At 43.8% G+C, this 16,487-nt stretch overlaps 1 protein-coding gene across 2 annotated transcripts in view; it reads right to left on the reverse strand.

Moving 5' to 3' along the window:
- Positions 1-16,487, reverse strand: part of slc39a11 (solute carrier family 39, member 11) — a 701,093-nt gene that overhangs the window by 625,635 nt on the left and 58,971 nt on the right. For both annotated transcript variants that reach the window (XM_080209531.1, XM_080209530.1), the window contains exon 3: positions 15,335-15,493. In XM_080209531.1, coding sequence (XP_080065657.1) covers positions 15,335-15,493 — 159 coding nt within the window. The remainder of the gene's footprint in view (positions 1-15,334; positions 15,494-16,487) is intronic.

The raw sequence follows: 16,487 nt of genomic DNA on the forward strand, positions 1-16,487 counted from the left end.
TTTTAGAAGATACTTCAGTTCCCAGTCACATCCTGGAAGGATTGTGTGTCCAGATTTCAAGTTTTAAGATCTTTACTTTAATTAACAATTAAAAATAACATTGTCTAAACATGATTAGGTAACTTGTACTTTAAATTACACAAAAGATTTCCCATTTAACTTTTAAACAACTGAAAATCCCCCTCCAGGGTTATACTTTACTCCACCCCCCAAGTGGACTGTGTATTCTCCAGGAACCAGTCCAAAGCTATTTTCAGCTCACAATCTCTTGTTTCCTTTCTTTTCCAACCAGATAACTTCAAATCTCTGAAATGACTTTCACGGTGCAGGTTATCCTAGAGATTCCATCCTCCAATCAAAGTTAGGTGAATCTTCCAGCCCTATATAAATCTTCACGAATTTGGTCTCTTCAATCCGAGCGCAAGCTCCCACTTACCTTCTGCAAGAGAGTTTGGCTGCCCCTCTCTCTGTCAGATTCTTGATGAATGCATTTGAATCTATGAAGATCAGCATTATCTTAGGAAAATCCTGTAACCCAATACGACAATAGCTTTTTATGGCATGTTCCCCCTTCAAAGACCATCTCTGCGGAGATGGGAAACACCTTCTGCCTTGTATTCAGGCAGAAATGCTGATCATCTTCTAAACCCTCAACTTCATTCTATTTTGGAATTAAACAGACGGTTCAAAGTATAACCATTTCTCAAACCTGACATTCCTATCATCTCCCTGTGATTAACACACTAAAAGGTCAATCTGCCATCAGCGCAGCTGCTCTGGTCATTGCTACCAGTGTGAACGTCTTGAACTTCTCAGTAAATCAATCTGGGCCACACTGGCCCCAGAGCAGCGAGGCCACCCAGGCTTGTTACCACACAGGAGTCAAAGCAGGTCACATGATCCCTCCGTAAGTTTCACATAAAACTGAGTAAAGCACAAACTTAAAAAACTTGTGTATATAACACCTCACAGCCCCATATTCCAGTACTCCCACGCATCAATTATTACTCAGTTACCTTCAGTACAATACTGCAGCAGGCATTTCTTTTTTTAATATGTGTGCCCTAACCAAATCATTTTGTTAAGATGGATTTGTTCCATTTGTTCTATGTTATCTCTTCCATTAAAATCACTCAATAATCGCTGCCTGGAAAAAACAATCGACTGCTTTTATCTAAAATCTAACAACAGTTAAGAGCAGTCTGATTCATTATTTAAAATGTTGAAGGAAGGACAGAGCTCCAAGATGCGAGACTCCCCACTCAGCAATAGCAAAGAGCTGTCAATATTCTACCTCGTGTTATGAAATTTTGCAAGACTATATTGTTCAGATAAGCAGCCAACCACACGCAGAGAGGAATGGCAGCGAGTGTGTGTGTGTGTGTGTGTGTGTGTGTGTGTGTGTGTGTGTGTGTGTGTGAGAGAGAGAGAGAGAGCACCATGAGAGGGAGAGGGAGGGGTGTGGGTGCTCGCGCGGTGCAAGCGAGCGAGCAAGAGCAAATCTTTGATTGGAGGGAGGAGTCTTACATTTTTAATTTAAAAATCTTCCATAAACAATTTATTATCAATGTTAACAACAGTGAGACTCCAGTTTCTGAGCTGCCATTTGAACCACATCAGAACAATAAATCATTTATGAACAGGGTTCTTTACGCCAAGAGTTTAATTCGGAACAATGGCACAAATCTAGCAGCTTCCTGGCATTCACAGGGAGGCTGTCTGCAAGCTTTTCATTTTTCACAGGCTAGTGGCATAAACTGTCCGGCCATTTGTGGTGATTTTCAACTTGTGTTTTCTCTCCTCCCACCACAAACTCCTTCACTTTTACACCAATAACAGCAAGCACCGTGACCTCACCAATGCTTTTCCAGGAAATTCTGGGTATTTCAATGAAGTCAGTCTAACACCTGACACGTAACAATGCAATAACTATTTTTATCTAATTTTAATCAACTAATTTCACCTCCTGACGCTGCCAATATGTAAGAGAATATATATCCCAGTGTTCAACGTTTAAAAGAGCTTCATGGGTCTGACCAGATGTAGCGCATTCACAACTCCCTTATCTTATAGCAGATGGTCATTCCTATTTGTGACTTAGATATTAAAACATTTTGGATGGGGAAATGTGTGTTCCATTAATAGCTGTTTGTCCCTCCACTCAGCACGGTGCAAGTTACAAGACATCTCTCCCTTCTTTCGAAGCTTGCATTTACATGACATCTTTCAAGAGCTCAGGACATCGCAATGTGTCTCAGTCAATGGAACCATTTTGAAGTGTGGTGTCATGCTGGGTACAGGCATGATGGCATTACAAATTTTAAAGCTGTATTTTGTTTTAAAAATGGGCATCGAAAACTGATTAAGATGCCTGCAGTATATCATGTGACTTTGGCAGACAGACTTGAAACTCAGGCAGATTTAATTTAGTTAATTATTGTCACATGTATCAGCGTTCAGTGATATGATTTTTTCTTGCGTGCTATACAGACAAAGCGTACAAAACGTAGAGGAGGAAAGAGTGCGGAATATAGTGCTACTGTCATAGTGAGGGTGTAGAGAAAGATCAGCTTAATATAAGTCTGATGGCCGCGAGGAAGAAGCTGTTCTTGAGTTGGGACCTCAGACTTTTGTACCTTTTCCCCGGCGGAAAAGAGAATATGGGGTCCTTGATTGTGGCTGATTACATCTGGATAATCACTGCCACTATTGCAATGCATGCGTTCCCTCGTTAAGGATGAACCAGCAACAGAAAGGACAATGATATTTACCAGCTTTCCTCTTCACCATGGACAATAGAGATGTCAAAACTCAGTGGGTGCCACACAGGATGTTTATTGGCCTAACACCCCACCATATTTGGAGAATGACTTGAAGCAGGTCACATGGGTAAGGCAGCCATGTTTGTTCCCTGCTTTTAAATATAACAGCAGAAGCTACTCAGGTCTGAAATATCAGATAAGATACCATCAAATACACCAACTAAACCATCAAACCAGCAGCAAAGGTAAGATACTACCACATCTGGAGTCGGACTCTCCCTCCAAACTTCTCCCAACTTCAAATTCACCTCAGAGTCAATCTCCGGGCAATTAATCTGCAAGAAGCCCCACAGTTTACGGAGAGTCTGCTGCTTTTATAAAGCCTCTACACCAATTATAAAATATTAATACATCCAAGAAATTACAGGCCTGCTACAAAAGAGACTCAAAATCATTCAAAATTATAATCATTTTTTTCATCTATATCTAATCCTTTTGTGTGTTAGTGTGATACTGTGTGTAAGACATTGCTCCTAAACCTTTGTGCAAATAATCTTCCTTTTTAATAATTTTTAAATTTGCAAAAGCTTGCTGCTGGAATCCTTTCAATTGGGACAAACCACTCAGACAGCAAGAAAACAGATTAACTTCCCACATGAAAACACTTGGACCGTAAACAATAAAGTACATAAACTCTCTGTGACAATAGTTACTGCCATGATGTAAAGGGCACAATGGGCAATTTATACACAGCACAGTCCCATCAACAACAATAAGGAAATAAAATCCGATTACCTTTTGCAAGTACCAGTTGCCAGTTGATTGTTGACAGGATATTGAGGAAACTTCCTTGCCTTTCTTCTAATGCTGCTGCATGGCTCATTTACATCCAGAGTGTTCAGGTAGGCCTTTGACTGAAAATCTCATCTGAAAGACTGCAGCCATCCTTTTGTATTCATTGCTAAATGCCAGCCAACTTCAAGAATGTGTTCTGGTCTCCTGAGGGAGGGCTTCAATCATGGCATTTTCTTCCTTCTCATTCAGAGGTGAAAGCACTGCCCATAAATGTGTTAGAATTGAAGTCCTATTGTTCAAATCTTGAAAAACACAGCATTCTCATTGAGAATTTACACCATGTCAATTATTTATTAAAACAAGTTGTTCAGCACAGAAATATGGCAAAGGGGGCGATTGATTATGATGTGAAATGCTTGAAGAGTAATATTTACATTCACGTGTATGATTTTGTAGCTCATTTGTGCAAGCTCCTCTTGAATTTTACAGCATTTTCCTTACATTACAAGAGTGACTACTTCTAGTACTGTATAAGTGCAGATTGTCTCTCACACACACACATACACACACACAGTGCATTTGGGATACAGAAAACAGCTCAATCATATAAATGCACAAGTTACTTCCCATCTGAACTCAGTCCAGTATTTGTTTAACAGCACTGAAGAGTGAGGTTACCATATATTAAATTTCTGAACATAAGAGGAATGCACGCAGAGACCCACATACTGAGGTCTGTGGACTTTCTTCCCACAATTTCAAATCTGATATCATACTAATAACAATGGACAAAATGAGTGATGGCTTGATCCCTGACCCAGAAAGGATTTTTCATTTCGAGGGATCAGGAGCTGTTCATTGCAACTGTGAGAGATATTTATAAAAATATACCATTAACACGGATATGAGTCGGAATGAGGAGGGACAGGAAACATTATGAAGAATGCTAACGTAGAGCTGAACTTGTATATGCCACAAACAGCGTTTACATTGTTTCCCCAATTTTAAAGATAAATATCTAAGGAACAACATTGGCTCAGTTGGTAACAGTTTCGTCTCTTTAGTCAGAAGGTTGTGGGTTCAAATCCCACTCCAAGGCTTCAGTCAAAAATCAAGGCTGACACTCAACACAGCGCAATGCTGAGACAACGTCAAATCTTGGTCCTGTCTGCCCCCTCAGTGGATGCACTATGGGGAGTTATCAACAGTGTCTTGGCCAAATTTTTATCCTTAATCAACATAAAAACAGATGATCTGATCGTCAACACAGTGCTGTTTGTGGGAATGTGCAAGCTGGCTGCAGCATTTCCAACATTACAACAACTAAACAACAAAAGTTCTTCACTGGCGCTAAAGTGCTTTAGGACATCCGATGGTCACGCAGGGCGCCGTATATATGCAAGGCCTCTGTATGGCCTAACTTCAGCCTGAGGTCTCTTTGAAAAGAACAGCTTTTTTCTATTCATTCATAGAACATGGGCGTCACTGGCTAGGCCAGCATTTATTGCCCATCCCTAGTTGCCCTTGAGAAGGTAGTGGTGAGCTGCCTTCTTGAATCGCTGTAATCCGTGTTCTGGGGGTTGACCCACATTGCCATTAGGGAGGGAATTCCAGGATTTTGATCCAGCGACCGCAGAAGAACAGTGATATATTTCCAAGTCAGGATGACGAGTGGAGGGGAACTTGCAGGAGATGATGCTCCCACATATTTGCTGCCCTTGTCCTTCTAGATGGAAGTGGTTGTGGGTTTGGAAGGTGCTGTCAAAGGATCTTTGGTGAATTGCTGCATTGCATCTTGTAGATAGTACACACTGCTGCTACTGAGAGTCCGTGGTGGAGGGAGTGGATGTTGTGCCAGTCAAGTGGGCTGCTTTGTGCTGGATGGTGTCAAGCTTCTTGAGTGTTGTTGGAACTGCACCATTCCGGACTGGTGGAGAATATTCCATCACACTGACTTGCGCCTTCTTGATGATGGATAGGCTTTGGGGAGATAGGAGTTGAGTTACTCGTTGCAGTATTCCTAGCCTCTGACCTACTCTTGTCGCCAGTTGAGTTTCTAGTCAATAGTAATCCCAAGGGTGTTGACAATGGGGGAATTCAGAGATGGCAACACCATTGGATGTCAAGGGGCGATGGTTAGAGTGTCTCTTATTGGCGATGGTCATTGCCTGGCATTTGTGTGGCATGAATGGTACTTGCCACTTGTCAACCCAATCCTGGATATTGTCCAGATCTTGTTGTGTTTGAATGTGGACTGCTTCAGTAACTGAGGAGTCGTGAATGGTGCTGAACAGGCAATATCAGCAGCTACAACAAAGTTCTTAATTTTGGCAGAAACTAACAACTAAAATTGCTCTTCCTAGTCCTACATCCTTTATGCGTAGCTACATTTACAATTAGCCAGCGTGGCTCCATTGGCTATTTCCAATGCATATTTAGCATATGCTCCCGTTTGCAATACACTTTTAAACCGGTGCACAAAAAATAACGCAGAATCCAACTCCCAATTAAAAATGTACTATATTTTCGATCAGCCCAGCTGAGCAATAACTGGTGTTGAAGTGTTTAGATATTAACCATACTGAAGATTAGGGAAAGGCAGGTTTCTGCACAATGCCCTTCTCGACATGTCCAGTAGCTAGCAGAGGTCAAAGGTAAATCAGTTACTCTTAACAATTCAAATCATACACAGATTATGATTCAGACATCTTGTTGGTTCACAGCCAATATTCAGCGTTTCTTGAGGCTTCCCAGATTTAAAATATCTTGTAAGTGACCTTTCCCCTTCAGTATTTATAATGGCTGACAAAGCTAAGAGATGAGGACTCTCTCCCTCTGTGAGCTGGCCTTGTTAACATTGCCCGGGTGTCATCATTCATCATCTCAATCAGACACAAGAAAGAACCTCCACGGCCCACCAGATAAGATAATTACCTTTTAAAACATGCTAGCAATACATATGTTCCAAACAGAACCACAAGAAAACACTGCCTCATCTATCAGCGTAAGTGTTAAATTATGCACAACAGACAGCAAATGAATATTCTCTTGCAGTGTGCATGACCCATCGCTCCAGGAATCACTGATGTTGCTACACCCGTTTGCTAAGCACAGCTAAATATTTAGCTCATACCACATTTTACATCAGTCATCCAACAATGAAAACCCTTTCATGACTATAAGCTTTTGGCTGCAGCCCAAGATGAGTGCCAATGGCCATTTTAATTACTTACAATTAAAATCATTATCCACATCATTCAATGATCGTCAGCATTTAAACTGAGCTGCTTTGAAAAGCAGAGGCAATCAGATTCTACTCAAGATGTCCACAAATGTATTAAACATTGCACCTAACCACATTATCCTCAAAAGGTACTTAACTGGCCAGCAGGCAAGACATGCAACTTTCCCAACATCACAATTGCAAAAGCAACATAATTGCAGATGCTAGAAGTCTGAAATAAAATGGAAAATGCTGGAAAAACACAGCTAGCCTGGCAGCATCCATGCAGAGAGAAACAGAGTTAACATTTGGTGCCTGTACGACTCCTTCAGAACCAAAGGGAAGCTGAGAAGTGGTGAATTTTATCCTGTTTAAGAGGGATGGAACATAGTAGAGGGTCAGAGACAGGTGGGGACTATAAGAGGTTGGCAAAAGGTGTTATGGGGACAAGAAAAAGGGGAGTGTTAATGATAGGAGGTGCAGACACCGACAAAAAGGTAAGGCAGGAGAATGCATTATTAGCATAAAAGGTCAAAGCTCTGTCAAAGCAAAACTCAAGAACACGTGACAGGTGTGCACGCGCATTTGTGGGTGTGTGCGCGCACGCTGGCATTGAGAAAATGGTGCAGAAACTCAGCAGGTCTGGTAGCATCTATGGAGAGAGAAACAAGAGTTAACATTTTGAGTCTGTATGACTCTCCTACAAAACTGAAGAGACGGAGGGATGTGACGGATTTTGTACTGAGAGAGGGAGTGGAGCAGAGGGTCAGAGAGCTGGGGACGAGGAGAGATTTGACAAGGATGTTATGGCCGTAAGACAAAGGGCTTGTTAATGACAGTGTTAAAGACTAAAGTGTTATGTATTAATATTGATTTTTGGTAACCACTAAAAATTCATAGAATCATAGAATCTCTACAGTGCAGATGGAGGCCATTCAGCCCATTGAGTTTGTACCGATCACAATCCCACTCAGGCACTATTCCCGTAACCCCACACATTTACTCTGCTAATTCCACCAACACTAGGGTCAATTTAGCATGGCCAATTAACCTAACCCGCACATTTTTGGACATATACTAAGCACTATGTATTAATATATTCAAGTATTTCCTGAAAGTGATGTCACAGGTTCCTAGCATGAAAAACTTCCAGAGAGAAAAGGCAGCCAGATAGTGAACACCACCTGTAAATAAAGCTGTGATATTTAATCCTTCGTGATTCCTAACGCCAATTCTTCAATATACACCATAAAAATTGGCGACGGGGACTTCTAACAATGTGGGCTTGTTAGCCACCCACAAAGCTAATTGTTGGCACCCTCATATCATCTCAGCTGAGATTTGTCAGTTCAGTACAAATTAGTGATTGAATCTGAAACCTCTTGAGCCTTTCCATGTTAGCTGCTCCTTGGATACGCTCAATGTGGCAGTAGGATACCTTCTTAAAGTTGATCTGCATAGTGCCCCATTGGATGTGGAAGGGAAACTATATTCTGCAGAATGGAAAAAGACCCAATGGCACACAAATACTTTCAACTTCCTCATAATTTAAAAAATGTGTAACTCTTGTGTTGGCCACTACTTTTCAAATGGATTCCAACCTATTTTCTTATCCAAAAGCAGTTTAGCAAGCTCTTGTATTTACCATGGCTAATCCCCTTAACCTACACATCCTGGGACACCAAAGAAGCAATTTAGTGTGGCCAATCCACCTAACCTGCACATCTTTGGACTGTGGAAGAAAACTGGAGCACCCTAAGGAAACCCACACAGGCACAGGGAGAACGTGCAAATAGGATGGTAATTGCTAAGAAGATAGATATAAGATGTTTGCTAGTGTGTAATACCCTTATACGTGCAACATTTTTTTTTACAATAATGCATAAAAATGGGACATGGCAAGATCCCACATTTTTTTAAAAACACATCCTTATACCCTATGCTCAATGTCCTTGGCATGGATGTTGCGCAAGCTTAAACATGCTCGGAAGTGTAACGTTCCAACAGTGCATGGAAAATCTTGGTTCTAAACTTCCAAAAGAAGCTGCAAGTCATATTTTTTGATGTTAACTTTGATCGAACTTCTTTCAGCTTCCAATCTGCCTCTCTTCTTTATTCATTCACGGGCTGTGGGCGCTGCTGGTTGAGCTAGGATTTATTGCCCATCCCTAAATGCCCTTGAACTGAGTGGCTATTTCAGAGGACAGTTTAGACTCACATGTAGGCCAGACCAGGTAAAGAAAGCAGATTCCCGTCCCTAAAGGACACATGTGAACTAGGTGGGTTTTTCCAACAATCAACAATGGTTTCATCGTTAAGACTTCTGTTTCAGATTTTTTATTGAGTCCAAATTTCATCATCTGCTGTCGTGGAATTCGAACCTGGGTCCCCAGAGCATTGGCGTGGGTCTCTGGATTACAAGTCCAATGACAATATCACCAATGCCTCCCTTGCCCAAAGCATGAATACAAATCCTCACCTCAATTATTCCAAGAGCTTCCAACACGTGCTTTTTGCTGTCAAGCTGTTATTTTCCAGTAGGATTCACACAGTCAGTTGGCCAGCAGAGGGAGGATATGGATCTATTAGTCACAATAGCTACCTGGTAAAATACTGGGTAAAGGAAGTTACGGCCATCCAATAGTGTAGGATAGTACACAAGCTGGTGATCAAAGAAGGAGGAAATAATAAAACACTGTGGCCCAGAGCAATATCCTTTGAGGTTTCCAAGCTCAATCATTTCAGGTCTTTGCATCCAGGAATAATGGGGAGTGACATCCATCTTGGTGATGAAGACTTTGATAACCGCACGGTCAACCATTTTATTGCTGAATTTAAATGGAAGTACAAGAAAGACTGTTGAGTGATAGACAAATATTATTTGATACGTCATAAAGAGGCAGGAGCAAACAAAAATAGTTAGAGATGTGGTACGGCTGGGCAACATTCAGGTTTTTCCTTAAAAGATGTATTTTCAGCAAATTCAACTCCAGCGCCTTCAAAAACAAATACCCTTAACATATCACCTGCACTTAAGCATCTGCCAAGTCTTAAATAAAGCAGACAAACCAGATATTTTCGAGAATTATTTAAAGTCCAAGCCAAATTGGTGCTCTGCCATAAACCTGATGGCCAAAAACCAGAGCCAAGCCAAAGTGCAAGTTGTTTGCCTTCCATTTAATAAGTTATGTGTTTAAATTACCTTCCCTATAAAAAATAAAAAATGTCTCTGGCCTTCGTCTGACGACACTCCAAGTATTTAATTGGAGTTGGCTCATTGCCAATGGCCTCAGACACCATTGCTCCTGAGCCTCATCCCCTGTGATTGTTGTTCAAACCCAGCCCCATCAGTGAATATTCTCCTGAGGCTCTCCATTTGTGCCTATATCAAACAAGAAAATACACACACGCAAATACCCTTCAGAAACTAGGGCCGGGATTTTCCAGCCCCAGCATGGGGACATGGGGAGCCACTAAAAACTTCATTGACTTTGGCAGGACCGGAAGATCTTGTCGGTGGGAGGAACGGGAAAATTCTTACCTTGGGCTGGAATCAGACAGCACCCCGTCTGTGCCCCCAGGAACAGATTGGTGGGAGGGGGTGGGGCTAAACAATAATGTTGGCACTACCATGCCTGTCACTAATCTGCCTTTACTGGTTTGTTACCAGGTCCACCCACCCTTGGGTTAATTGAGATCCTTAAAGTGACCAATTTATGTCTATTTAAAGGCCTCTTTCTGGTAGTTTTGCCAGTTGTGGGTTGTGTCCATACCACCTGACAGCCTTTTTGCAGCTAAGGGGGAAATCCTTTTGTTGTACACCCTGTGCCCAGCAGAGTGGGCCCCCTTCAGTACCCCATGTATGCCGTCCCACCCGACCCCAGCCCAGCCCCAACCCTCCTCAAATGGTTCTATTGCTCGGGTCTGACAGAAGATCCCAACTTACCTTCTCATCTGGGTCCCACTGGCGCTGCAGGGATGGGACAGCAGTCACCCATCTGTAAAGTCAGCTCAATGCAGCTAAGTGGCTCCTGGCTCATGTGGGATCACTGCCTCCAAGTAAAATTCAGCCCTATGTATCTTTCTTTTCTTACAAAGTATTTACCCCATGTCTATGTCGGTGCCTATACTGCACAAGCCACTCCTCACCAAGCTTAATCTCATCCTATCAACATGTCCTGATAGCCCTTGATCCTCCATGCACTTAATTAGCTTCCTCTTAAATAGAACTATGTTCTTCACCTCAACCACTCTACATGGTAATGAGTTCCACATTCTGACCACTCTCCAGGACTTTCCATTTGATTCACTCATGGCTATCTCACGTTCAGGGTGCCTAATTTATGTTCTCTCCCACCTTCCCTATGGCTATGAATTCTCTATGGATGCTAACTAAAATTCCACCGACTGAAATGAAAATGCAAGCCAAAAGGGGTGCTTTCAAAAACCCAAATTGGTCCAAAACAGGAACTATTTACAGTGCTGCATTGCATTTCTCACTAGATATTATAGAATTCCTACACATCAGAAGGAGGCCATTCGGCCCATCAAGTCTGCACTGACCACAATCCCACCCAGGCCCTACTCCTGTAACCCCACTTATTTACCCTGCTAACACTAAGGGTCAATTTAGCATGGCCCATCAACCTAACCCACACATCTTTGGAGAACTAGGAGGAAACCCACACAGACACAAAGGAGAATGTGCAGACTCCACACAGACAGTCACCTGAGGCCGGAACTGAAGCCGGGTCCCTGGCACTGTGAGGCAGCAATGCTCGCCACTATGCCACCGTGCCACCCCACAAACAGAATTTGGAGGGGCTCTCTGAAGGAATTCTCAAGATAAACCAATCCAGCGCGCAACACAAGCAACAACTTAATATTTGGAAATAAACTTGCAGCAGGCCTGGTGCATAAAAAGAAAAAGTGATGAACTCTCCACATGACATCATCCTTCTGGTGTTTTTACTTGTTGCTTTTAAATGGAACTTAGTGCAGGCTGTTATTTTGAGACACAGGCTGTCTGTTTTTGACTGAAAAACATCACTAAGGTTTTGAAGTACAGACTATTTTCAGCTAAACAGACGCACGCACAGACAGACGCATCAGAGCTGCTCCCCAAAGTGGTGCTTTGACACAGAGGCTTAGGCCCTGATTTTAATCGGCACGCCGTCCCGAGACAGCATTCTCCGCTGGCCTCGGTCGTGATCTTACGAGCCTCTGGCGCAGGCGTGCCGGTAAAATTCCAGCCTTAGTCTACAGAAACAGAACTAGATATGGACCACTCGGGAATGTGTGAATGGTCTTCTTCCTGCTCTAAGATACTAAGATCACACCTATTGCTGGCATGGATCAGGAGACACACCATGGTTAATTCCACTGGCAATCAGGCCTGGAACCAGCAACTGCTGTCGTGTCTGGGATTGATTTTACGCACATAACTTTTTTTTAATATGGAACCATCCTCTCCTCGCTGCATTGTTCTGGAGAAATAATGTGGCTTTTATTGAGAGAGGTTGCTATAATTTCTACCATGCGTTCGGTTTCCTCCAGTTCGTGGTGTGCCCTTTATAATCAGACTCCAGAGTCGACGGTTTGCTGTACTGCGTCATTTAAATGGACTCTGCTGAGTAAATAAACTACTCTTGTTGTAAAATAGACCATTTGCTGGAAGTCCAACCCACGGTCGCCAGCTCACGGACCGACAAAGTGGTCTCGATAGGCACACTGCTCTGCAAGAGGAAATCTCACAAACAAACACAACCACACACACACACACACACACACACACACACACACACACACACACACACACACAACCACAACCGCCACACACCCCAGAGTCAATTCAAACTTCCAGCCCGAGAATTAGTCACTGACGGGAAGCAGAAACCAATTCAGCAACAACTTGGATTTATGAAATGTCGTAAAACATCCCAAGCTGTTTTACATGATGATTGGCAAACCAAATTTGACACCAAGCCACATTTGGAGTTTTTGGTCAGGTGGGGAGTGGGAGGGGAGCCAATGTTGATCACAGTTTCGGACAAGTTCAGTGCTAAGTCAGGTAGAAGAGGAGAGGTCAGCCAAAGAAACATGGGTGGCACAGTGCTTAGCACCGCTGCCTCATGGCGCCATGGACCCGGGTTCGATTCCCAGCTTCAGTCACTGTCTGGAGTCTGCACATTCTCTGCGTGTCTGCATGGGTTTCCAATTTCCACCCACAGTCTAAAGTAGTATGGGTTAGGTTGATTGGCCATGATAAATTGACCCTCACGTCAGGGGGATTAGCAGGGTGATTGTATGGGGTTACAGGAATAGGACCTGGGTGGGGGATTGTGGTCAGTGAAGACTGGGCCGAATGGCCTCCTTCTGTACTGCAGGATTCCAGGTTCTATGACTGCAGTCAACAGAGATACAGATGAGACTGTCAGCAGGTGAGCTGAGATGAGGGAGAAGTTGGATGATGTTCTGGAGGTGGAAATAAGTGGAGTTAGTTATGGAACAGGTATGCGGAGGAAGCTCATCTCAATTAAACCAAACAATCGCAATAAACTTCGAATTCCCACCATGAATCAAGCTGTGGTTCCACATTCCTAATTGCTTCACTGTGCAAATCAGCGAAAAGGACTGTGGGTGTTATTTGGTATTAATTTGATAACTTGAAAATGGAGGAGAGATTTTGAAGGTATACAGTGTGATCTTTATAATAGAATCCCTACAGTACAGGAGGAGGCCATTTGGTCCATCAAGTCTGCATCAACTCTCTAACAAAGCATTCCACAGCCAGGTCCCATTCTCATAATTCCATAATATTTACTTGACCAATCCTCCTAATCTGCATACCTCGGGATGCTAAGAGACAATTCAGCATGGCCAATCCATCTAACCCACACATCTTTGGACTATGGGAGGAAACGGTGCACCCGGAGGAAACCCATACAGACACAGGGAGAATGTGTACACTCCACACACATAAGAACATAAGAAATAGGAGCAGGAGTAGGCCATCTAGCCCTTCGAGACTGCCCCGCCATTCAATAAGATCATGGCTGATCTGTCGTGGCTCAGTTCCACATTCCCGCCCTCTCCCCATAACCCTTAATCCCCTCGCTTATCAAAAACCCATCAACCCGCGTCTTAAAAATATTTAGCGAGGCAGCCTCCACCACCTCAACGGGCAGAGAATTCCAGAGATTCACCACCCTTTGAGAGAAGAAGTTCCTCCTCAACTCCGTTCTAAACCGCCCCCCCCTTTATCTTGAGGCTGTGCCCCCTAGTCCCACTGTCCTTTCTGAGCGGGAGGAGTCTCTCCACCTCTATCCTATCCATCCCATTCATCATCTTATATATCTCAATGAGATCTCCCCTCATTCTTCTAAACTCTAACGAGTACAAGCCTAGTTTATTCAGCCTCTCCTCATAGCTCAACCCCCTCAACTCCGGTATCAGCCTAGTAAACCTCCTCTGCACCCCCTCCAAGGCCAAAATATCCTTGCGTAAGTACGGCGACCAAAACTGCACACAGTACTCCAGCTGCGGCCTCACCAATGCCCTATACAGCTGCAGCAAGACCTCCTTACTTTTATATTCAATCCCCCTCACTATGAAGGCCAGCATCCCATTTGCCTTCCTGACCACCTGCTCTACCTACAGGCTGGGTTTTTGCGACTCATGCACAAGGACCCTGAGGTCCCTCTGCACCGTCGCCTGCTGCAGTTTTTCGCCACGTAAGTAATAGTCCTTCCTACCATTCTTCCTACCAAAGTGGACCACCTCACACTTGCCAACATTAAATTCCATTTGCCATTTCCTGGCCCATTCGCCCAGCCTATCTAGATCCTTCTGCAGACTCTCCACACCCTCCGCGCAATTTGCCGTTCCACACACAGCGACCCAAGGCCGGAATTGAATGTGGGTCCCTGATGCTGCGAGGCAGCAGTGCTAACCATTGTGCCACCGTGTCACCTTGGAACCAGGCACATCTCTTACCTGCTCCACTCTCCCCTGCCAATCCACCTACTTAAATTTGATGTAGTACTTGTCTAACAGCATATCCGCCACTTCCTACTGACACCCTGTCGGGGGTGGGGGTGCAATCTTTCATGGCAAGGGGCTGCACATCTCCAGAGGCCCCCATGGAAAGACACAGAGATGAGGAAGATGCCTGGACAGCACAAGTATTTTCTTTGGCAATTTCACACTGTGACTAAGCCTGTCTCGAGAATCTCCTCAGTTAAGTGAAAAAGCACAAACAAACACTGAGCCAGTCAAAACACACGGATCCATTCTTTCATGGTTGTCGTGTGAATCTTCCAAGAATAGTTATTTTAGTTTTTTTTCTGGTTTAACTTGTGTGCACGACAAAAAATTGCCTTTAGGCAAAATAAATCAACTCCTTGGGTCCGGTCCAGTCTTTTTGTTAAACTGTGCCATATTTTCCCTTTTCCTTTCCCTGAAGGTGGGTATGTCAAACAGTTCTCCATGCCAGCCCGGGAGAGGTTTAGCACAGCAGGGGGCCCAGCGGACTTTGAAATTTCCGCGCACTCACCAGCGACGGCAGTAAAGCATCGGCCAAGTAAACAAATGCTGCTCCTAGTGTGAATCCCACTCCCACAGGAAGGAAGGCAAACGCTCCATAGGTCCCTGAAGATTCTGCCATCTCAATCGCTGGAGCCAGCAGCGACCAGTAAGAAGCAGCGAGCATAACCTGGGGCACAAAAACAAAATGAACAGAGGATGTTATAACTGAACCACAGCAGTTCCTGTAAAGGTGGGAGCTGTTGAACAGTAAAAAAACACTATGCTCATAGATTATGAGAATATGTTGCTTATTTTCTTCCAGTTTCACATTGTTTGACATGAGATATCTACTGTCTTACGCAACGGTCGTGCTTATCCTTACATTTCACAAAAGAGACACTGAAAGAGAAACCTTCATAGAATCCCTACAGTACAGAAGGAGGCATTCAGCCCATCTGAATCTGCACCAACTCTCCAACAAAACATCCAACCCATCCCCGTGACCCCATGTATTGACCCCGCTATTCCCTCTAAACCACGCATCCTGGGACACTAAGTGGCAATTTAGGATGCCCAATCCACCTAACCTGCACATCTTTGGATTGTGGAAGGAAACCCATGCAGACACGGGGAGAATGTGCAAACTCGACACAGTAGCCAAAGGCAGTAACTGAACCCGGGTCCCTGGACTGTGGGGGGGGATCCAGAGCACCCAGAGGAAATCCACACAGACACTAGGAGAATGTGCACACTCCATACAGACAGTGACCCGTGGTCGGAAGTGAACCCGGGTCCCTGGCGCTGTGAGGCAGCAGTGCTTACCACTGTGCCATTGTACCGACACAATCGACTCAATGAGTTGGTTCATTACATTTAATTGTTGGTGAATTAGCAATTTGAAGTTGCTATTTTACCCACTTGGTCATCTTTCCTACCATCCGTGAGAAACAGGAGGAGTGGACTATCTGGCCCAGAGAGATAGCTCCCCCATTCATTAAAATCATGGCTGATATTCTTAAACTTCATTTATGCGTCAACCCCCCACCTTCTTTAACCCCTGGAGACATATAATAAATCCTGGAGTCAGCTATCAAGGAACAGTGCTTTATTGCACAAAATAAAGTCAAGCAAAAACCACAAGCCTATGGTGAACACAACAAGTCCCAACCCGAACAATGGAA

The sequence above is a fragment of the Carcharhinus amblyrhynchos genome, chromosome 21 (assembly GCF_965287045.1).
Source record: "Carcharhinus amblyrhynchos chromosome 21, sCarAmb.v2.hapA, whole genome shotgun sequence".
Taxonomy (NCBI): domain Eukaryota; kingdom Metazoa; phylum Chordata; class Chondrichthyes; order Carcharhiniformes; family Carcharhinidae; genus Carcharhinus; species Carcharhinus amblyrhynchos.